Source organism: Mchenga conophoros, linkage group LG22, assembly GCF_057382185.1.
Source record: "Mchenga conophoros isolate Kocher_MC1m ecotype Shallow Benthic linkage group LG22, M_conophoros_male_GT1.1, whole genome shotgun sequence".
NCBI classification, from domain to species: domain Eukaryota; kingdom Metazoa; phylum Chordata; class Actinopteri; order Cichliformes; family Cichlidae; genus Mchenga; species Mchenga conophoros.
This window is the reverse complement of record NC_140546.1, coordinates 4,297,149-4,320,849: the sequence shown is the minus strand read 5'-3', so window position 1 is coordinate 4,320,849 and position 23,701 is coordinate 4,297,149. Positions and strand designations below refer to the sequence as shown.

Here is a 23,701-nt window from a genome sequence, read left to right as displayed (position 1 = left end):
GCAAACTTAACAAGGAGATTGGACGCGCAGGAGGAAATACAGTCATGGGTGAAGAGAGTGTATAGCAGAGGGCTCAGAACACACCCCTGAGGGGCACCGGTGTTGACCACAAGGGTGGAAGAGGTGTTCTTACCCACTCTGACACTCTGTCTACGGTTAGTGAGGAAGTCCACAATCCAGTTGCACAGAGAGGAGTTAAGTCCCAGTTGGTGGAGTTTGGGACGGAGTTTGTATGGCCGGATGGTATTAAAAGCCGAGCTGTAGTCTACAAAGAGGAGCCGTGCATAGGTATTCCTGTGTTCCAAGTGCTTCAGTAATGTGTGCAGCACTGTGGCGATCGCATCCTCGGTTGACCGGTTCTCCCTGTATGCAAACTGGTGCGAGTCCAGGGATGGTGGAAAAGCAGCTCTGATGTGTTTAATGACCAGTCTCTCCAGGCATTTGGCGGGAATGGGGGTGAGTGCCACAGGTCTGAAATCGTTCAGACATGTGACATTTGACTGTTTTGGGATGGGAACGATGGTTGCTGCTTTGAAACAGGATGGTACCAGTGAACAGGACAACGAGGTGTTATATATAGAGGTGAAGACGTCCGCCAGGTCCGCAGCACAGTCTTTTAGCACCCGGCCCAGCACTCCATCCGACCCGGCCGCCTTCCTGGTGTTAATGCTCCGGAACACACGCCTCAGCTCATGAGTGCTCAGGACCGGAGCAGGGTCAGTTGAGGGGAGAGGGGACAGGACAGGGTCGGTGTTCTCCCTGTCAAAACGGGCATAAAAGAGATTTAGATCCTCAGCCAGAGTAGAACTGTCGGCTGAGGGTGATGGTGTTCTTCTTTTGTAGTCCGTGATAGCCCTGATGCCCTCCCAGACCTGCCTTGGGTTTGTGTTGTTCTCAAACCTGGCCTCGATACGCCTCCTGTGCTGCTGCTTGGCAGTCTTGATGCCTCTTCTCAGGTTGGCCCTGGCAGCACTGTATGCCTCCTAGTCCCCGGATTTGAAAGCGTTGTTCCTTGTTCGAATAAGTTGTTGAACTCCGTGTGTCATCCAGGGTGGATTATTAGGGAACACACGGAATCGTTTCCAAGTTGTTACATTGTCCACACAGAAACAGATGTAGTCCAAGACAGTGGAGGTGTAACTATCCAATGCGACACGATTGTCAGTGTCCTGCACCTTGAATACATCCCAGTCTGTGCAGTGGAAACAGTCCTGAAGCATCGGAATAGCATCCTGCGGCCATGTTCTCACGGTTTTGGTTGTAATCCCAGTGCTCTTGATCTTTTGTGTGTATATTGGGTGTAGCAGAAGGGAGAGATGGTCTGACAGACCCAGGTGGGGATAAGCCTGGGCTCTGTACGCATTCGCCATGTTGGTGTACACCTGGTCCAACGTTCTATCTCCTCTGGTAGCACAATTCACATTACGGTGGAAATTGTGAAGTACAGATTTCAGGTCCGCGTGGTTAAAATCCCCAGCCGCAATAAAGACACTGTCCGGGTGTGCTACCAGGCTGTTATTGATGCTGCTGCTCAATTGTGCTAACGCTAGCTTAGCATTAGCATCTGGTGGAATGTAAACAGCGCAGATGTAAACAGCAGAAAATTCCCGAGGGAGATAGAATGGACGGCACTTTAACAACAACAGTTCTACCTCTATACTGCACAGTTTTTCCGTTACCGTGACGTTCATGCACCAAAGGTTGTTAATATAGATGCACAGCCCCCCGCCAGTCTTCTTACCCGAGTCCGCAGACCTGTCGGCTCGATAGGCGGTGCGGCCTGCTAGATCGATAGCCGCATCGGGAATGGCGCTGTCCAGCCAGGTTTCAGTGAAAATCATGCACGAACAGTTATTAAAAGTCCGTCGAGTGGCGATCTGCAGTCGTATTTCATCCAGTTTGTAACGGATTGAACGGGCGTTGGAGAGGAATATGATCGGGAGTGGTGGTTTAAACGGACTAGTCTTTAGCCGTGCCCACAGGCCTCCCCGCTTGCCTCTCTTCTGCCTCCGCTCGCAACGTCTCCTCCTGCGGCTTGCTGTTGCGGGTAGCCCCGGGGGTGATATTACTAAAACATGTGACAAATGTGAAATTTCCAGCACATTCCCACTCTTTGGATTACTCTGCTAATCACATCAATAACAGACATTTCTTTTCTGACATTCTGTATATCACATCAACACCATTGTACACTCAAAGAGGTTTCACTATGTGCATCCTCACTTCACTATTCTCCTCTCCACCCTTTTGTTCATCTCCAATCGTCATCATAGCCTAAACTTCCATATGCAAAAGATAACAATAATGATAAAAAGAAAAAACTTCCAAAAATATCAAATTACACATGGAAACATGATGTTCATTCATGAGAAACTGTGGCTAAGATAACTGGTGTACTAGAGAAACGGTCTAGCTGTCATACAAAATGTGCACAAGTAATTTGTCAGTCATTTTTAATCAGGATCACGACTCCCTGTATTTGTGATGTGTGGAGAATCATGTAAATGCATATCATTTGTAAAATGACTAGAAAAGTCACACCAGTGACCACCAGAACTTAAAAACACACTGAACCTTTCAGGCAAGACCAGCCTGACTGTTTAATCAGGTGTTATCCACATTCCATCGCTGATCCCTCTCTGCACGTTACTCAGTTGGAGCTTGGCACTCTCTCGTTGGAGGAGGGCGCTCTTTCACCCCTCACTCTGTTCCAACGCAGCTTTAGGTTGAAAGGGCAAAGTACATAGACCCTTGTTGTCTTCCTCAACATCAACACAGAAATCCTTTCGACCTTTGGATTATTATTGTGGTTCTGAAAACTTCTTGTGACAACTGCTAGGAACTCAAGTGGCACAACCTTCCACCTTAACCTCTGTCTGGGTTGTCAGCTGTGACTGGAATGGTCCCTGCTTCTCACTGGTTCTTTCATGACTTCTCATCCAGTCTCAGTCTGGAGTTTCCACCTTGGGATGAGTTTCTGCTGTAACACTCTCTGGTGTTAAAGGTCCTTGCCATGCATCAATTTAACTTAATTAGCAGAACAAGAAAACGGACAAAGCTAAGTCTCTTAAATAATTTCAGGATTTCTCCTCTGGAGCAGCCTCGCTCCGGGCCTGTAAACCTGTGTTAGAAAAGTGAAAAGAAAGAAAATATGTCTGTGAAGGTCATCGTGGTCTAAGGAGCTTGGATAGAAAAGCGTCTGGACTTCTTTGAGTTGCTTGAAGACGTTTCACCTCAAGAAAGAAAGAAAAGAAAATGAAGTTAGTGTGTTTTTCATGTTGACTCTGTGTAACTCCTGGTTCCTCCATCCACACTATAGTATAATCAAAGACCACTGATCAATGGCCATGAAAATTTGCATATTAATGATCAAGGAACTGACCTCACAGCCCATTTTTCATTCAGTGGTGCTGGTTTCAGTCATTGTGGAAATGTCCTGTTTATAAGGTTGGGGAAACCTGCAGTCAGCTGAGACTGAAGAAGTCACTTGGATGAGTGACGCTATGACCAGATGAACAGATTCAAATTTTGGGGATAAAGTCAACACAGCTTGATACCTTTTGTTTGTGTATTCAATTGTGTCTGTATTTCAATTATTTCAAGTTATATTATCTCTCATTACAGTGTGTGTGTGTGTGTGTGTGTGTGTGTGTGTGTGTGTGTGTGTGTGTGTGTGTGTGTCCTCAGTGAACTGTATCAGTCTCTGCAGTATCTTCCAGCTGCAGCAGTCACTTCAGTTTCTGTTCAGTCTGACTGAGGGAGGTTTTTGTACGACTGTTTTTCACTGTGTGAACACCCACTGACTGTTAATGTTATGGAGACTCTGACAGTAATAAACTGCTGCATCTTCAGCCTGGACTCCACTGATGGTCAGAGTGAAGTCAGAGTTTGATCCACTGCCTGTAAAACGAGCTGGAATCCCTGATTGTCGAGTGCTAGCATAGTAAATGAGCAGTTTAGGAACTCCTCCATCTTTCTGTTGGTACCAGGCTAAATGGTTGTTGCCATGAACATTCTGACTGGTCCTACACTTGATGCTCACAGATCCTCCCACAGCAGAGCTCACTGCTCCAGGCTGAGTCACTGTGATCTGTCCTCTGGACTCTGAGGACACAGAGACAAAAACATAAAGCAGCTTCATGGTTTTGTGGGCTTCATTTCAGAGGGACAGATGTTGATAGAGGAGAGGAGTTTGATTCTCTGGACTTTACCTGTGAAGCAGCAGCAGAGGAGAGTCCAGATGAGGACGCAGATCAAAGTCATGTTTTTGATGAGGAGGATTTCTGTGGCTTCTGTTGTGATGAAGGACAGCTGTCAGTCATCCAGTGTTCAACTCTCAGGACTATAAACTCTCCCAGAGCACTGGAGCATGGTGCTGCTGATGCAAAGTGCCTCTCTATGGAAATGATCTGACTGAATACAACAGCTACTTGGCTCAAATAGTTGATGCTGTTTATCAGTTAATCAGTTTTTCACAATGTCCACTGTAATTTATTTCAAAAGAATGATTTTTTTGGAAAGGAGATTTCCTCACCCCAATCCAAGTGTTAGCCAATCAGGACTGTCCAGTTTAGCGCAGTGGGTGATGGGAGGGGGCAGCAGCCTGGATTTGAGTCTAACCTGTGGCCCTTTCCTGTCTGTCTTCACTGTTTTACTATCCAATGATGGGAAAAATGCCAAAAATGCCAAAAAAAACATGCTACCTATAAGACAGTGTTGTCTGAAGATAAAAGCACACACATTTGTCCTTGTAAGACACAATCTGATTTTGTTCACATAAAAAAAAGAAAAGAAATACTGTACTTATCTACTCACAAAAACATGAACATAGTTTCTGAGAATCTTCACCCTGAAAGAAGTTAGAAAATGACCTGTCAACAAATTAAAGTGCTGTTCACGTGTAAAAAATAGGCCAGAATAAATATAAAAGTCAATGTTTTTCAAACTACACCTGTGCATGCAAACATGGCCTCAAAGGTGAAATTAAAAAAAAAAAAAGGAACAATTTGTAAAAGTTATTTTAGAGTTTTGAAAAACTCACTCAGTACAAAAAACCTTGCAGTGATTCACATTGATGCACGATGCTGACCACAGGTTGGAAAAGTTAAACATGACCACAGCGCACATATCACTTGTTAAAATGTTTTGTAGAATAACAGGACAACCTGTGAGACTGGAAAGACTCGACTGTCATGTCCTGAACATGTTATTATCTGTTTTGTGATGTAGTGTGTAATGCTCAGCAGTATTATCATTTTAACTGGTTCTGTGCATGATGTAAAGCAGTCTTTCTCAAACTGTGGTTCACATACCACAAGTGGTACTTGGCCTCTCTCTGGTGGTACGCGAGAAATCTCCATATTTTTATTAAGATTAAATAATATACCATTGTGGAGGTATGCAAAGACGACACGAGCGTTCCCGAGGCTCTTCTGGGAGCCGGAGTCAACCAGAAAACGTCTCCCCGAGTATGAGTCCTCTATGAAGTGCAGCCTTTCCTTATCGCCAGCGGTCATGGCCGCTACAGAGCACAGGCGGGCTCATTTCGCTGGGCCTTAAAACTCCGCTGTCATCCGTTCCTAGCAAGGACAGCGTGCTCTCCAAGAGTTCGAGAGCGGTACCATCACCCAGGCCAGAGAGAGAGAGAGGAGTTTCTCAGCCCGCTGTGCATCGGAGGGGGAGTAGTGCTGCAGCAGCAGCGCCTTCAGAGCGGTGTATTTCCCTTTGATAGGAGGGGATCTCGGAGGAGGGTCATCACAAAACAGTAGGCAAAACTGACGTGAATACAGTGCTTTATCTACAGTGCCTAGTTTAATTACAATGCAGGAACTATAAAGGCTACGAACTGGGAACTATGAAACGTGAAACTCAGACAGTGTGCTATGACTTGATGCAAGAGTTTAAGTACAGATCCTGGGGAGGGGGAAAGGGGCAGCGGCCTGGGTGGAGTTACACAGAGTCACTATAATGAGAAGAGACAGCCAGTCAGTGGCAGTCTAGTGAATCACAGCCATTTGATTAAAATCGAGGACTTTACTGTGTTTGAATAGTTATGATTGATAAGGACGATCATATTCACAGAATTACTTTTACAGCTGAGATTGTTGGAAATGCACGAAACATTTAGAATTTTAAATGATGTGACATCTCATGCTATTAGTATCGTCATCAAAAATCATCCTGAAAAATGTTTGCTCATAGGGGGCTCTCTGATTGTTGGGGTTGTCCTGTATTCTTGTAAGTCTTTTTTTATGTTACAATAGTGACTGTTGTGAGTTGATGTTACATAAATAAAACTGAATTGGACTGAACGGAATATTATTTAGTTCCCACAACTGTTTCACAAGGAAAACCTGTAGAAATAAAGTGTTTCTGACCAGTAAGATGGTAGAAAGCTTTTATTTTGAAAACACCCAGGAACTAATGAGTTTGTTGAAAAAGTGGATTACAGTGACTTAAAGGGAGCAGGAGAGCATACACTTTGAAATACTGATGGATTATGACACAATTATGATATAGAGATTTCCAACAGTGCCTGAATCACATTAATGTTTATAGTTTGAGCTGCTTCAAAATGCCTTTGACTTTTAGTTATCAGTTTTCTCAAGTTTCATTTCATGCAAAAGTTGACTTCATGAGTCAAGTAATGTGTCTTATCCTGACATTTTCCCTCTTGCATGAAGTTTAGTTAATATCTGCTCTGTTCTATTAAAATATCAGAATTATTTGGGACCAGGAGCATGTGGGTCCATGCAGATTCAGGACTAAGTGAAGAGGATGCTGGAGCCTCTCTCAGATGCTATTGGGAAAAGAGACAGGATACACCCAGGATAGATAAAGAGATGGACAACCATTCATACTCACATTTTCACGTTTGATCAATTTAGAGTCACCAGTTAACATAACCACAGTATCTGCATGTCTTTGGATGTGGAAGGAAACCGGAGAGAGGCCACAGAAACACTGGAGGAACCTGCATCCTCCACAAAGAAAGTCCCCAGCCTGGATGAACCCAGGACCATCCTGCTGTTAAAGCAATAAGTGTTAAAGCTATAACGAGAATCACACAATGATTTTTCCTAAGCTTTGCTGTCATGTCTTAAAGAAAATAAACTACCTCACTGCGGGTTAGCATAATACTCGATAAAACACAAACTGGAAAAACACAGTATTTATGACATGGAAGCGAAGTCTCCCTGTAGTCTTCCAAAGAATATAAAAGCATATTTTAATTTTAATTTAATTACATTTTAATTGTAGCAGCTTCTTCAAACTTCTTTCCTATGGTAGAAAGGTGATTACTTGGGTTAAGATACCCCCCACCAAAAAAATTAAACCAAAACAAAAAAGAAAGGAAAGAAAAAAGCTTGAAATATTCCCAAAAATAACTGCAATAAACTGATAGATCCACTTATAAATGATTCTTCAGACCAACTGAATCTGTCTTACAGTCAGATCATTTCCATAGAGAGGCACTTTGCATCAGCAGCACCATGCTCCAGTGCTCTGGGAGAGTTTATAGTCCTGAGAGTTGAACACTGGATGACTGACAGCTGTCCTTCATCACAACAGAAGCCACAGAAATCCTCCTCATCAAAAACATGACTTTGATCTGCGTCCTCATCTGGACTCTCCTCTGCTGCTGCTTCACAGGTAAAGTCCAGAGAATCAAACTCCTCTCCTCTATCAACATCTGTCCCTCTGAAATGAAGCCCACAAAACCATGAAGCTGCTTTATGTTTTTGTCTCTGTGTCCTCAGAGTCCAGAGGACAGATCACAGTGACTCAGCCTGGAGCAGTGAGCTCTGCTGTGGGAGGATCTGTGAGCATCAAGTGTACGACCAGTCAGAATGTTCATGTTTGGAGCAACTACCATCTTTTAGCCTGGTACCAACAGAAAGATGGAGGAGTTCCTAAACGTCTCATTTACTATGCTAGCACTCGACAATCAGGGATTCCAGCTCGTTTTACAGGCAGTGGATCAAACTCTGACTTCACTCTGACCATCAGTGGAGTCCAGGCTGAAGATGCAGCAGTTTATTACTGTCAGAGTGATCACTACATTAACAGCCAGTATGTGTTCACACAGTGAAAAACAGTCGTACAAAAACCTCTCTCAGTCAGACTGAACAGAAACTGAAGTGACTGCTGCAGCTGGAAGATACTGCAGAGACTGATACAGTTCACTGAGGACACACACACACACACACACACACACACACACACACACACACACACACAGTGAAAATGTTATTGTTGCTAAACAAAAAAGAAGTTGGAAATCTATCTGTATCTTAGTCAATCAAATTTTGACCTTTGACCTCTGCTTCATAGCAGCTCAAATACATGTGAACCAATTCCTGAATATTGCTCATTATGAAAACATTTCCTAAAGAAAGAGAAAAAAACACAATAAATCACCAAAATCAGTGAGTCACAATTGTCTGCATAACTTATAAAAATACTTCCAATAGAAATTTTAAGTCCAGTTTTCTCAGGTTTGTATATTTTTTCTTTTTTGCTGTTCAATACTAGTCTGATAACTTTGTCTTGCAATTCCAATAAATAATTGATTCATGTTTGTGGCTGTAATGTGACAAAATGTGGGACAGTTCAAGGGGGCCGGATACTTTTGCAAGCCACTGTATGTGTGTCCTCATTAGGATAGGGATTTATATTAGCATGAGGGACTGTAGCCTATAAGTTCTTACTGTTAAATGATAGTTATGAGATGGTGTGTTTCAGGTGATTTTACAGAAAAACACCAAAATAATGTACTGCATTACTTTAAAAAAGTACTCTGCATAATAGAATACTTTAAGATACCTCAACACTGATCATTTGACTCATTCTTATATTGTGCTTTTCTACTCCACCTGAGAACTCAAATTGCTTTATATAACAAGCTACAACATGCTGAAACATTCATTAAACAGCATGCAATGACTTTGCATGAATAACGGCGGTGTCACTCAATATTCTCAGTAATAAAATCATAATCTCTAAGTTCTTATCAATTCCCCTTCGCACTTATTCTTTAACATAAACTTCGCTTAACTTCATGTATTCAAAGTGGCTTAATTCTACTGACTCATATAGACTACAGATAGCACACTGGTTTCCAATAAGAATCCTGGAAATCATTATTTAGAGTTTAATATTGACATCACCACAAAAGTAAGACAAACACTCGATTCTTATTTAATGTCGATTTTTTTTATTCTTTAAAACTTTAAACAAACTTTAAACTTTAAACAAAGCAAATCAAAAATGAGAGAAGAAATTGGAAAAAAAAAAGCTACAGAATGCAGTGTGAAAGTAAGACCAGCATAAAAGTCACATATAGTTCAGGACTGGGGACACTGGTCTCTCATCAGTGGCTCTGAGACCAGAGTCTGGGAGCCCTGGGTGGCCTCACAGGTCACAGAGCCCACCTTCATCCAGTGGTCTGCAGGGAGCCTCAGGGTGCTGCTCCAGCTGTAGAGGCCGTCGTTCTCCTGCACCACGGGGCTCCTGCTCTCCTCCCAGCTGATGCTGCCACTGCCATCCACCTTCCAGGACAGACTCCAGTCTGAGGGGAAGCCCTTGTTGGCCACACACATGAGCGTGGCCTTCCCCTGTTTCAGCTCCTCACTGGAGGGACCCAGCACCTTCAGGGCGGGGCGGGCATCACCTAGGAAACACCAATCAGCTTAGAGGACAGGAACCACAATTTGAATTTCTCCGTTAAGAAGTTTCTGTCAGGTGTTTTTTCTGCTCCACCAGTCATTCACTCACACATTGTTTCACTTCCCTTTAAGAAACCTCTCATGCATATCAGCACAGAGAGAATCATCACACAGTTTGAGCTGAAATATGTTCAAACTACACTGGAAATAAAAGAAGCAGATGTGGAAACATTTACAAAACTATTTTAGCTTCAAAGTCATCAGTTATCTATAACACATCACTTGTTGGAGATAAGAAACTTAATAGCACTACTTGAATGATGTGGATTAATTTCTTTTACTGCTTACATGATTTTAATGACATTTGAAATGATATCTGCTACAACAGAAACACCAGACGTGCTGCACACTGTCAAATGCCCATCTTTAACTTCTGGCAATAAAAGAAGCAGATATGGCAACAATTATACAAGATGTTAAGCTTCAAAAACCTCCGTTCTGTATAATACACAAGTTTTCTACTTACCTCATGTGAATTTCAGTCATTTATTGTAGTGCTTTTATGATTTCTAAGCAAATTCTACATTTTTACTGACTAAGTAAAAGACCAGAAATCTTTATCTTCACTCTGTTTAACTTGAGGACAGTTACATTTAATTCATCTTAGAAACAGTGACTGTGATTTCAAACTAGAAAATAATCACAGGCTGATGACAGTTTATATTATTTACACAATGCATCGTCTTTATGTCAGAAATGTTGACATAAAATCTAATTAAAGCTGATGGAGTCAGCCTCCAGTGTACAATGGTTATAATATTACCTCTACATGAATACTTCATTGTTATAAAGCTAACATTTAAACCTCGATGTAGTTTCTTTAAAAACTTTATAATCTTACTTCCAAATTCCAGTCTGGTTCCTCCACCAAAAGTCCACCACAGTGATACAAACTCACTGAGCCGCTGCACAAAAACCTCTGACTGTAGAGACACGGCTCTCTGACTCTAACAGACTAAATTAAAACCAAAAGCTCTCAAGAGTTAACCAGACATATATATATCTCAATAATCCTCAAGTCCACTCTGATGTTTTATATTATTTGTTAATATTGATTTTAACATTTATTCTGAAGCTAACTTTGTGTCTTCATGAAAATTGATCTAAAAACTATTTTAATGATTTTTGTTTTCTGGCACACTGAACAGAAAAGTCAAGATAACCACAAGAAAGAAATCTGATAAAATAAAAGAGGTTTAAGTTCGACTTACTTCCAAATTCCAGTCTGGTTCCTCCACCAAAAGTCCACCACAGTGATACAAACTCATTGAGGCGCCGTACAAAAACCTCTGACTGTAGAGAGACACGGCTCTCTGACTCTGAAACAAACAAACTCAACAATATGAATTGTTTTCATCACAGCTTTATAACATATTAATAGTATAATTTTAAAATTAAAATAAACACAATAAAATAAAGTTCCAAAAATATAATTTGAGAATTTACATTTTATAGTTGTTAAGATACATCACTACAAAAGCTCCCTGTCACAGCTGCAGGTTTTATTGGAAGGACCCAAACGCAGACTCAGATTCAGGGAGTGAGTTTTATTTAACGTAAGTGAAGCACATAACAGGAACGGGTATGGCGTGAACAAAACTTGGGGAAAAATACAAACCAAACATGAAACGTGAGGAGACTGAGACAACACAGGGGATGGCCAGCAGGAAACGAGATGCGGATGAAACACCAGTGAGACGCAGATGCTCCAACAAAGAGCAAAGAGGCAAACACACACTAATATACACACACAAGGAAACAAGGAAATGACAGACAGGAGGAAGAGTTGATTCTAATTAGACGAGACTGGGAGGATGTAACCTGAAAACATTACCATAGAACCAAAAATACTAAGCAAAACACAATCGAGGAACAGAGAACATTAAACTCTGAACAATCACAAATAACCCAAAATAAACAAAACCACAGAATATTAATTAACCTAAAACATAAACATGGAGTCCACAGACTCCGGACCACGACACTTCCACCTTCTTCCTCAAAACTCTAAACATTAAATTGAATTTTCAATCTACATTCACAAAACCTCAAACTGCACAAATACATCAAAACAGTTTTACGTGTTCTCACAAACACTCAGTGTCTTTAGATCAGTGGTTCTCAAACTTTTCACAGTGAGGACCACCTCATAACATATGTCTCTTGAAGTACCACCCTTATGACCGACATTAAAGTACAGCAGTATAGGCCTATTTACAGTGGCTTGCAAAAGTATTCGAACTTTTCCACATTTTGTCACATTTCAGCCACAAACATGAATCAATTTTATTGGAATTCCAGGTGAAAGACCAACACAAAGTGGTGCACACGTGAGAAGTGGAACGAAAATCATACATGAATCCAAACATTTTTTACAAATAAATAACTGCAAAGTGAGTTGTGCGTAATTATTCAGCCCCCTGAGTCAATACTTTGTAGAACCAGCTTTTGCTGCAGTTCCAGCTGCCAGTCTTTTAGGGTCTGTCTCTACCAGCTTTGCACATCTACAGACTGAAATCTTTGCCCATTCTTCTTTGTAAAACAGCTCCAGCTCAGTCAGATCAGATGGGCAGCGTTTGTGAACAGCAGTTTTCAGATCTTGCCACAGATTCTCGATTGGATTTAGATCTGGACTTTGACTGGGCCATTCTAGCACATGGATATGTTTTGTTTTAAACCATCCCATTGTTGCCCTGGCTTTATGTTTAGGGTGGTTGTCCTGCTGGAAGGGGAACCTCCGCCCCAGTCTCAAGTCTTTTGCAGACTCCAAGAGGTTTTCTTCCAAGATTGCCCTGTATTTGGCTCCATCCATCTTCCCATCAACTCTGACCAGCTTCCCTGTCGCTGCTGAAGAGAAGCCCCCCCAGAGCATGATGCTGCCACCACCATATCTGACAGTGGGGATGGTGTGTTCAGAGTGATGTGCAGTGTTAGTTTTCCGCCACACATAGCGTTTTGTAGCCTAAGCCTGCTTTAAATTTCTCAGTAACTTCATCCCTGACCTGTCTGGTGTGTTCTTTGGACTTCATGGTGTTGTTGCTCCCAATATTCTCTTAGACAACCTCTGAGGCCGTCACAGAGCAGCTGTATTTGTACTGACATTAGATCACACACAGGTGCATCTATTTAGTCATTAGCACTCATCAGGCAACGTCTATGTGCAACTGACTGCACTCAGACCAAAGGGGGCTGAATAATTACGCACACCCCACTTTTTAGTTATTTATTTGTAAAAAATGTTTGGATTCATGTATGATTTTCGTTCCACTTTTCACGTGTGCACCACTTTGTGTTGGTCTTTCACCTGGAAGTCCAATAAAATTGATTCATGTTTGTGGCTGTAATGTGACAAAATGTGGAAAAGCCACTGTAGCACCACACAGTTTACACGAGACAATTTTATTTCTTATATGAATGTTATTTATTTTAACTGTCACAAACAGGATGTGACAAATGATAATAATAACAACTGTACTGCATTAAAACATTCACAGCAGGTGGGATATCCAATCTTTAAGTGATGACGTATGAACCCTGCTTCTGGAGCCAAACTATTCTGCATTTTTTAAGGCTGTTGTGTTTTTAACATGTCTGTTCTCTAAAACGTAAAAGAGGAATTATGGATTTGATCAATCTGGTCTCTGAATGCAATTGACACCCTTTTCTCAACGAGAAGTCTGGGCTTGGGTGAGCCTGAGTGCTGAAGATATCTACGTATTCAGAACCATGATAACAGGGTTCTTGCTGATCGGAGCTGGCTTGGCCCAGACTTATCGAAGAATTAAGAAAGCGGAACCGGCTGTTCAAACCCCCACAAGGCTGCCCGCTGGGATTGAAACGATGGGACGAGGCCTGAGTTTCTCAAAATGGGCTCATTGAGTGCAGCATGGATAAGATCTTGGAGAAGCTTACGGCTGCCGTGAATACTCAGAATAAGACCTCTGAGCACAAACTGGATCACATCTTGGAGCAGCTCACTGCGGTCGTGAGTTCTCAGAATCGGCTCTTTGAGCACAAGAATGACGACATCACGGAGCGTAAGGTTGATAACATCATGGAGAAGCTCACGGCTCTCCAACGGGAGATTGAGAGACCAGTGTCGGACTGTTAGAACAGCTTTGAAATTCATATGAGTTGTTCTCACTAAAGTAAAAACCACCATCACTTCATGCGGATACCCCTTCTGTGCCAGCTGTGGTCTCAAGGCTGGAGCTGAACATCAACACCCTGATAACGACTGTGTTTAGACTGTTCTTCCCATTCCATGCAAGGCCACCTGGGTTGGCTGGAAGACTGTTTACTTAGCCTGGCAGGGCGAAGGACACTGTCTCAGCTGAACTCTGGACACACACACACATACAGACAAAGACATATATACACATGCAGATGTGCACTCATCCCCCCTCCAAACGCCTTTGACGCTTATTCCCCTCTGATGCTGACGGTGGATCAAGGAGACCAGCGCACACAGGCCCGGATGTGCTGTCTACACTGGTTGTCTCTCACCCTTTACCCCCCCCCCCCCCCCCCCCCCTGTTTCTTGTCATGTGTTTCTTTGGTGTATTAAGAGTTTTTTCATGTGCAGAGGTGTTTTTTCTGTTCTCAAACTGATCTCCCTGTTGGAGCTCAGTCTGGGGGGAGTTATTTTTTTCTCCTTATCTTTCCTCATGTGGTGCATTTTCCATGTTATACCTCTCTGACCTGTCTTCCCCATGTGATGTTTTTGGGTAATGTATGTATGGTTGGAGGGTAAGATGGCGCTGCCATTGCGTGCAATACGTCAGCAGCCTTAACATGAAATTTCTCCTTGTGGGACTAATAAAGGTATCTTATCTTATCTTACGTTTTAACTGTCATGGTCCGGGTGAGTGCGGGGTTTTTCCACTCTACTGGGCTCCACCTTCAGGCGGAGACTCCCATCAGCCTTCAAACCTGACTGCAATCAAGTCACCAGCATTTAAGACCAGCACTCACAGCAGACCTCTGCCAGATCTTCAGCTAACCCACGTTAGTTCTAGGCCGCCAAGCTCTTGAGAGTTTCCCTAACATCTGCATTTCTACTCAGTGTTTTCTCCCTGTCTTAGTACCTGCCTGGCTGTCACGCTTTACAAACAGGAGAGATGCATCTCTGTCTGGACACTGGGTTTCTGCTATCAGGTTGCACTCCCTTCATCGTGGCCCTTCATCAGCCTCCCTGCCAGGGCCGTTGCTCCAAGTATATTCCGGACTCTCTCCCCACCACTCCTCACCCGGACCCCCTAGACACCCTCCTTGCGCGACGCCTGCCCCTGCAATGCATAAGCCATAACCATCATAGTTTAAATCACTACATTATTTTTCACAAGCAATTGTGTTTATACTAACTGCTGCACCTCCACCCACCAGTCTGTCAAGCTAATCAAGTTTGCAGATGACACCACCGTTATTGGACTCATCTCGGACGGGGATGAGTCTGCCTACAGGAGGGAGGTTGAACGTCTGGTGTCCTGGTGCAGCCACAACAACCTGGTGCTGAATGCCCAGAAGACAGTGGAGATTATTGTGGACTTCAGGAAGCACACAGCCCCACTCCCCCCCATCATCCTGTCTGACACCCCCATCACCTCTGTGGACTCATTCCGCTTCCTGGGTACCACCATCACCCAGGACCTGAAGTGGGAGCCCACCATCACCTCCGTCATCAAGAAAGCCCAGCAGAGGATGTACTTCCTGAGGCAGCTGAAGAAATTCAACCTGCCAACACGGACGATGATGCAGTTCTACACTGCAATCATCGAGTCCATCCTCACCTCCTCCATCACCGTGTGGTACGCTGGAGCCACTATCAGGGACAAACAGAGACTGCAGCGTGTTGTGCGCTCTGCTGAGAAGGTGATTGGCTGCAGACTCCCATCTCTGCAGGACCTGTACACCTCCAGGACACTGGGGCGTGCAGCTCGGATCTCAGCTGACCCTTCTCACCCTGGACACAGTCTGTTTGACCTGCTCCCCTCAGGCAGGAGGCTCCGGTCCATTCGCACCAGAACCTCTTGCCATAAGAACAGTTTCTTCCCCTCTGCTGTCGGACACATGAACAATAACCACATGACTGTACCCGCCACTAACACATGACCCTACGCTGTGTTCACTGCATCATTCCATGTTTGGCACTGATCTCCACCTGCACTCATGTATATATCAGGTATATATCTATCTACTTAGCACTTTTAATTCTTATTATCATTTTTATTTTCATGTCTATTAAAGCTTAATTTATGACAGTATTTATAACAGTATGTTTGCACTGAAGCACCGCAGCAATTTCCTAATGTTGTAAACCCGCTCAACATTTGGCAATAAAACCCTTTCTGATTCTGATTCTGATTACAGAGTTCACACTAAATATTTGAGCATATTATTCTCAATGAAGAATAAAAGCCTCAATGTGCTCATTCTAGTGACATTTTTTATGACTTGTTATTTATTCACTTCCTGAATGTGACACTGCAGATAGTAAAGGTATGGATGGATGTTTTGATGCTAATTTATTCTGAAAGCAGAAATATTTCAGCAATATAAAGTGTGTGTGTGTGTGTGTGTGTGTGTGTGTGTGTGTGTGTGTGTGTGTGTGTGTGTGTGTGTGTGTGTGTGTGTGTGTCCTCAGTGAACTGTATCAGTCTCTGCAGTATCTTCCAGCTGCAGCAGTCACTTCAGTTTCTGTTCAGTCTTAGTGAGGGAGGTTTTTGTACGACTGTTTTTCACTGTGTGAACACCCACTGACTGTTAGGATAGTGCTGACTCTGACAGTAATAAACTGCTGCATCTTCAGCCTGGACTCCACTGATGGTCAGAGTGAAGTCAGAGTTTGATCCACTGCCTGTAAAACGAGCTGGAATCCCTGAATATCGACTGCTAGTGTAGTAAATGAGCAGTTTAGGAACTCCTCCATCTTTCTGTTGGTACCAGGATAAATGATTGCTATAAATATTCTGACTGGTCGTACACTTGATGCTCACAGTTCCTCCCACAGCAGAGCTCACTGCTCCAGGCTGAGTCACTGTGATCTGTCCTCTGGACTCTGAGGACACAGAGACAAAAACATAAAGCAGCTTCATGGTTTTGTGGGCTTCATTTCAGAGGGACAGATGTTGATAGAGGAGAGGAGTTTGATTCTCTGGACTTTACCTGTGAAGCAGCAGCAGAGGAGAGTCCAGATGAGGACGCAGATCAAAGTCATGTTTTTGATGAGGAGGATTTCTGTGGCTTCTGTTGTGATGAAGGACAGCTGTCAGTCATCCAGTGTTCAACTCTCAGGACTATAAACTCTCCCAGAGCACTGGAGCATGGTGCTGCTGATGCAAAGTGCCTCTCTATGGAAATCATCTGAATCAAGGACATGTAATTATTTGTTCTTTGCACAGTTTTGCTTTCATCAGCTTCTGAAATGAAAAAGTTTAGTTTTTCAGTACAAATAAACAGAATAGAGCCCTTTCATCACTGTGAAAACAGGTCCTTGAATATTTAATCATAAATCCTTAAATAATTCTTTGTCAGTGATGCATTTTTCAGGTACAAAGAAAATTTTATTATCATTTTTAATGAGATGTGCAAAGGGCCCTTGAATTCTGTGCATTTAAAAGTGGAGTAGAACCAACCACAAAATCACCTTCAATTCATCATCAGGTGATGGTTTAAAGCAGGGGTCTCAAACTTGCGGCCCGTTTACTAATGTTGCAGCTTTTAGGCAGGGATGACTCCGGGAGTTGCTTTCTCACTGCATATGCTTTATTTCACAATCAGATCGATAACAAAAACATACAGCAGCTCCTCTCCTACTCCTAGCCCTTTGCTGCGGTGGAAAAAGAACGACTCCAAATCCCCTTCAAGGAACATATGTACAAAAGAGTTTTCCTGACACACCAATGGGGCGTTCAATGCCATCTTGTAAATATGAGTACTCTGGCAGAATAACAGTTCAAATGAAAAATACACCAGAACAAACAAGCAAACAAAAAAAGAAGTGTGGGGTACCTTTGAACCAATGAACAAAGTATAACAATTTATACTTTTTAACATAACCCGGCCCCGTCAATATGTGTATCTCTCACACTCTCCCCCACTCGAGAAATGTCGTCCCGACATAAATGTACCTTATAATCTACAATCCATAGGGAATAATAGAATGGCATGGACTATTTACCAGGTTACATTACACCCTTTTTTTTTTAAGTTACCCAAACTACCGTGCACTGTAGTTGTGTATACTCCTGATATAATCAGTTTAGCTTTCTTTTTTTTTTTTTTTTAGTCCAACATTCACTCTATCAAATTACCATGCTATGTGTACTCTCCTGTAAGGGCATTAACTTTGTCCACATCACATCTGAACACTAAGCATCTTCCCTTTACTCATACACATGTTCGGCCTGCAATCCATGTGTCACGATATTTCAATCAACATAGGTACATTTGTTACAATCTGAAATAGGGGTACCAAGTGTAAACATTATATCTTCTTCTTTTACCAAGGTCGCCAGTAACCTTGAATATTCACACATTTGGTGGCCACTATTCTTTCTTCAAGACTTGGTTGTCCAAGTTTACTATAGGTCAAAGTCTGTGGTCTCCTCCTTTCTCTCTTTGGGTATGGACTTGGCTGGTCTGTTTCCAAAGCCTCTTCGACATCAGAGCTGCTGTCCACCTCCCCTGCATCCACAATAGCCACATCCTCTGGTTCCATATTGTCCATTTTCTCCTCATCAGCTTGGCTGGGGTCCCCCTGGCCATCTCCTGACATGTGAGGAAGCTCATCTGGCTCACCCCCGTCCCTTAGTGGCATAAACTCTGCCGCTGTGGGGTCCAATGTAGGTGAACACTGAGGCTCAGGATAAGGCCAGGTGAAAACCGCATCAGAAAACTCATCTGTGTCCTCCTCCTCCTCACTCCCCACTTGTGTTGGAGTCATGCATGTTTGTTTCCGTTTGTTATAATGTCTTTTCCTTGTTTTAGTACTCGTTACGGTTGCCTCCTTATCTGCTGGGAGCGGAAGAAAATCGCAAGGCAACAACATATTCCTGTGCAAAATCCTTGTCCTGCCTTTACCATTCTCTCGCTCCAACTCAAACACAGGACTGTCCTCTCCCTTTTGTCTTTTAATGATGTAGATGTCTTCCCAATAGGAGCGGATTTTACCTGGCCCACCCCTCTCCACAACATTTCTAACAAGGACACGACTCCCTATTTGAAGTGGTGGACCATGCACACTTTTGTTGTACTGCCTTTTACCTCGGTCAGCTGACTTAGCTGCATTTTTGGAGGCGACAGTGTAAGCTTCAGCCATTCTCCTTCTCCATCTGTCCACATAGTCCTGGTAGGAGCCTGAACTGTCCTCCTGCTCAATGCCAAAGAGAAGGTCAACCGGTAACCGTGGTGACCTACCAAACATTAGGAGAAAAGGAGGGTAGCCAGTGGCCTCATTAACAGTACAATTGTAGGCATGTACAACTTTATGGAGGTGGCTTTTCCAGTCTCTTTTCTGTTCCTCTGTTAGTGTTCTTAACATCGAGAGCAAGGTCCTGTTGAATCTTTCGGTCTGCCCATTTTCTTGTGGGTGATAAGGAGTAGTGTGTGACCCTTTAACACCAGCCAGTTCTTTTAAATGGTGCAACAGTCTATTCTCAAACTCTCGCCCCAAATCGTGGTGTAATTTTTCTGGAAAACCAAACCTGAGACAATAATCATTGAATAGTTTTTCTGCTACAGTCTTAGCTGACTTATTTGTAGTTGCGTAGGCCTGAGCGAGGTGTAGTGGTCCATAACTACAAGTATGTATTCACACCCCCCCTTGCATTGCTCCAGGTGCAAAAAGTCAACTGAAACCAACTGAAATGGATGAGTGGTCTCTATGCTCAACATAGGTGCCCGTGCCTGTCTGTTTGGTTTCCTCTGTTTGAGACACTCACAAACATTACTGACAAAGTGTTCAATGTCTCTTTGCATCTTAGGCCAGAAGAAACGATCCCTAATTAAATTTAGGGTCCTTTCTGATCCCAAGTGGCCCATCTGTTGGTGTAGTTCCTTGAGCACTAGTGGGCGGTAAACTGAGGGGAGAACTAGTTGTTTTTTGTGTCGAGTCTCTCTGAACATAGTTCCATCCTCTCTGATTTTTAGTTTGCTCCACTCTCTAGCCAATGCTTTAAACTCAGTGCTCTCAGTTTTAATTTCCTGTGTGGTGGGCCTTTTGTTTTGCACTACAGACTCGTACATTTTACCCATCACGGGGTCTTGCCGCTGTGCTGCACAGATTTCCTCTCTTGGTATTGGCTGAATCATGTCCAGCAGTTCCTCTGCTCGTGTTTGATGCTGAAGGGTGTGGGAAGGAGACAGCGTTAAACATTAGAGCTTCTGTTTGCTGTACTAATATGCCCTGCTGTGAGGCTGCAACCACGTCCTGGCTAACCGTCTGTGTACAGCAGTTTATATAGTCCTCAAAATCGAGGGGCATCCTGGATAAAAAATCTGCATCTGCATTTGTTTTTCCTGGCCTGTATTTTATCGTAAAATTGAAATCTGCGAGCTCAGCCACCCAACGCTGACCTGATGCATTCAACTTTGCTGTCGTTAACACATAGGTGAGTGGATTATTATCTGTATAAACCACAAAAGATGGCGCATGCAGCAAATAATCTCTGAAGCGCTCACAGACATCCCATTTGAGAGCTAAAAACTCTAGTTTGCCAGCATGCATATGGTAATTTTTTTCTGGCGGCGTTAACGTTCTAGATCCATAAGCTATGACTCTTAACTTGCCATTACTGCGCTGGTAGAGCACTGCTCCTAACCCTGCTTGAGAAGCATCAGTATGAAGCACAAATGGTTGGTTTAGATCAGGGTAGCCTAGGATCGGAGGACTGGCCAGTTTATTGACTAAGTAAGACAAAACCTGATGGTGTGACTCTGTCCATTTCACAGGGGCTGATGAAGGCAACTGTCCTTTAGCCTGTTTGTTTTTCTCCTTCCTTCTCTTGTTCTGTGTTTTTAAGTCCTGTGGGCTACTTTTAGCATTTGTTTGGGCTACTAGCAGTTCATACAAAGGTTTGGCGATACGTGAAAAGTCCTGTATATAGGCTCTATAATAAGATAGGAAGCCCAAAATCTGTCTCACTTCCCCCACTGTACTAGGGTGTTTCTCTTTAAGTGACATCATGGAGGCGACCTCTGCTGGATCCATACTATGGCCATCTTTTGACACCACTCGACCCAAAAACCTGACCTTAGGCTTGAACAGTTCACATTTCTTAGCAGTAAGTTTGACCCCATGTCTCTGATACCTTTGTAGCACGGCTCTTACATGCTCAACATGGTCCTCAAAAGATTTACTGTGGACCAAATTGTCATCAAGGTACGGTAGACAGATATCATCACGCAGACCCCAAAGACACTCCTCCATGCTCCTCTGGAACTCTGCTGGGGCGGAGCTGAGTCCAAATGGGATTCTAACCCACTGGTATAAACCCCAGGGGGTGATGAATGCAGTGAGTGGCTGACTGTCTTCGTCTAGGAATCCTTGATGATAAGCCTTTCCCTGGTCTAGTACTGTAAACCAGGAGCTACCAGTAAGGCTATCCAACATGTCCTGTATCCTAGGAATAGGATGTCTGTCAGGCACCGATTTGCGATTAAGTTCTCGATAATCCACACAAAGTCTGAGGTCACCGGACTTTTTCCTAACATAGACTATCGGTGACGAATAAGGCGACTTGGATTTCCTGACCCACCCCCTATTGATCAAGTCTTGCAGGTAAGCTTTTACTTCCTGATGCAGAGGTTTAGGCACACTATTGTAAGTCTTTTGAACTGGTGTTTGGTCGTTGAGAGTGATGTGCATCCGAAGGCTAGGAATGCAGCCTACATCATTTTCGTCTTTTGCAAAAGCTTTGCATTCCTCCCTGAGCATCAGCCTCACCGCCGACTGTTGCCCACTTGTTAGATGGTCTAGAACTACAGGAGGATCCCAAACACCACTTGTCTCACCTGTGGGGGCTAATGGGACTTCAACACCTGCTTCGTCTGCTGTTTTAGTTATTGGAGTTTCTACAAGTTTTAGGGCAGCTGGGTATATTGCTTTTACGCCCTCAATTATTATCATTTTTAATGAGATGTGCAAAGGGCCCTTGAATTCTGTGCATTTAAAAGTGGAGTAGAACCAACCACAAAATCACCTTCAATTCATCATCAGGTGATGGTTTAAAGCAGGGGTCTCAAACTTGCGGCCCGTTTACTAATGTTGCAGCTTTTAGGCAGGGATGACTCCGGGAGTTGCTTTCTCACTGCATATGCTTTATTTCACAATCAGATCGATAACAAAAACATACAGCAGCTCCTCTCCTACTCCTAGCCCTTTGCTGCGGTGGAAAAAGAACGACTCCAAATCCCCTTCAAGGAACATATGTACAAAAGAGTTTTCCTGACACACCAATGGGGCGTTCAATGCCATCTTGTAAATATGAGTACTCTGGCAGAATAACAGTTCAAATGAAAAATACACCAGAACAAACAAGCAAACAAAAAAAGAAGTGTGGGGTACCTTTGAACCAATGAACAAAGTATAACAATTTATACTTTTTAACATAACCCGGCCCCGTCAATATGTGTATCTCTCACACTCTCCCCCACTCGAGAAATGTCGTCCCGACATAAATGTACCTTATAATCTACAATCCATAGGGAATAATAGAATGGCATGGACTATTTACCAGGTTACATTACACCCTTTTTTTTTTAAGTTACCCAAACTACCGTGCACTGTAGTTGTGTATACTCCTGATATAATCAGTTTAGCTTTCTTTTTTTTTTTTTTTTAGTCCAACATTCACTCTATCAAATTACCATGCTATGTGTACTCTCCTGTAAGGGCATTAACTTTGTCCACATCACATCTGAACACTAAGCATCTTCCCTTTACTCATACACATGTTCGGCCTGCAATCCATGTGTCACGATATTTCAATCAACATAGGTACATTTGTTACAATCTGAAATAGGGGTACCAAGTGTAAACATTATATCTTCTTCTTTTACCAAGGTCGCCAGTAACCTTGAATATTCACACATTTGGTGGCCACTATTCTTTCTTCAAGACTTGGTTGTCCAAGTTTACTATAGGTCAAAGTCTGTGGTCTCCTCCTTTCTCTCTTTGGGTATGGACTTGGCTGGTCTGTTTCCAAAGCCTCTTCGACATCAGAGCTGCTGTCCACCTCCCCTGCATCCACAATAGCCACATCCTCTGGTTCCATATTGTCCATTTTCTCCTCATCAGCTTGGCTGGGGTCCCCCTGGCCATCTCCTGACATGTGAGGAAGCTCATCTGGCTCACCCCCGTCCCTTAGTGGCATAAACTCTGCCGCTGTGGGGTCCAATGTAGGTGAACACTGAGGCTCAGGATAAGGCCAGGTGAAAACCGCATCAGAAAACTCATCTGTGTCCTCCTCCTCCTCACTCCCCACTTGTGTTGGAGTCATGCATGTTTGTTTCCGTTTGTTATAATGTCTTTTCCTTGTTTTAGTACTCGTTACGGTTGCCTCCTTATCTGCTGGGAGCGGAAGAAAATCGCAAGGCAACAACATATTCCTGTGCAAAATCCTTGTCCTGCCTTTACCATTCTCTCGCTCCAACTCAAACACAGGACTGTCCTCTCCCTTTTGTCTTTTAATGATGTAGATGTCTTCCCAATAGGAGCGGATTTTACCTGGCCCACCCCTCTCCACAACATTTCTAACAAGGACACGACTCCCTATTTGAAGTGGTGGACCATGCACACTTTTGTTGTACTGCCTTTTACCTCGGTCAGCTGACTTAGCTGCATTTTTGGAGGCGACAGTGTAAGCTTCAGCCATTCTCCTTCTCCATCTGTCCACATAGTCCTGGTAGGAGCCTGAACTGTCCTCCTGCTCAATGCCAAAGAGAAGGTCAACCGGTAACCGTGGTGACCTACC

General features: G+C 43.3%; 1 protein-coding gene and 1 gene segment (V, D, J or C); one reads left to right on the top strand and one right to left on the bottom strand.

Moving 5' to 3' along the window:
* Nucleotides 1–7,511: 7,511 nt before the first annotated feature.
* Nucleotides 7,512–23,701, top strand: part of LOC146548564 (Ig kappa chain V-III region MOPC 63-like) — a 92,686-nt gene continuing 76,496 nt past the window's right edge. Inside the window, 2 exon segments of the V gene segment in view lie at nt 7,512–7,653; nt 7,761–8,077. Coding sequence covers nt 7,602–7,653; nt 7,761–8,077 — 369 coding nt within the window.
* Nucleotides 9,207–23,701, bottom strand: part of LOC146548567 (immunoglobulin kappa light chain-like) — a 49,335-nt gene continuing 34,840 nt past the window's right edge. Inside the window, exons 3-4 of the mRNA XM_085262451.1 lie at nt 10,570–10,625; nt 9,207–9,673 (exon numbers count right to left, since the gene is read on the bottom strand). Of these exons, the coding sequence (XP_085118577.1) occupies nt 9,348–9,673; nt 10,570–10,625 (382 nt within the window). The 3' untranslated portion in view covers nt 9,207–9,347. The remainder of the gene's footprint in view (nt 9,674–10,569; nt 10,626–23,701) is intronic.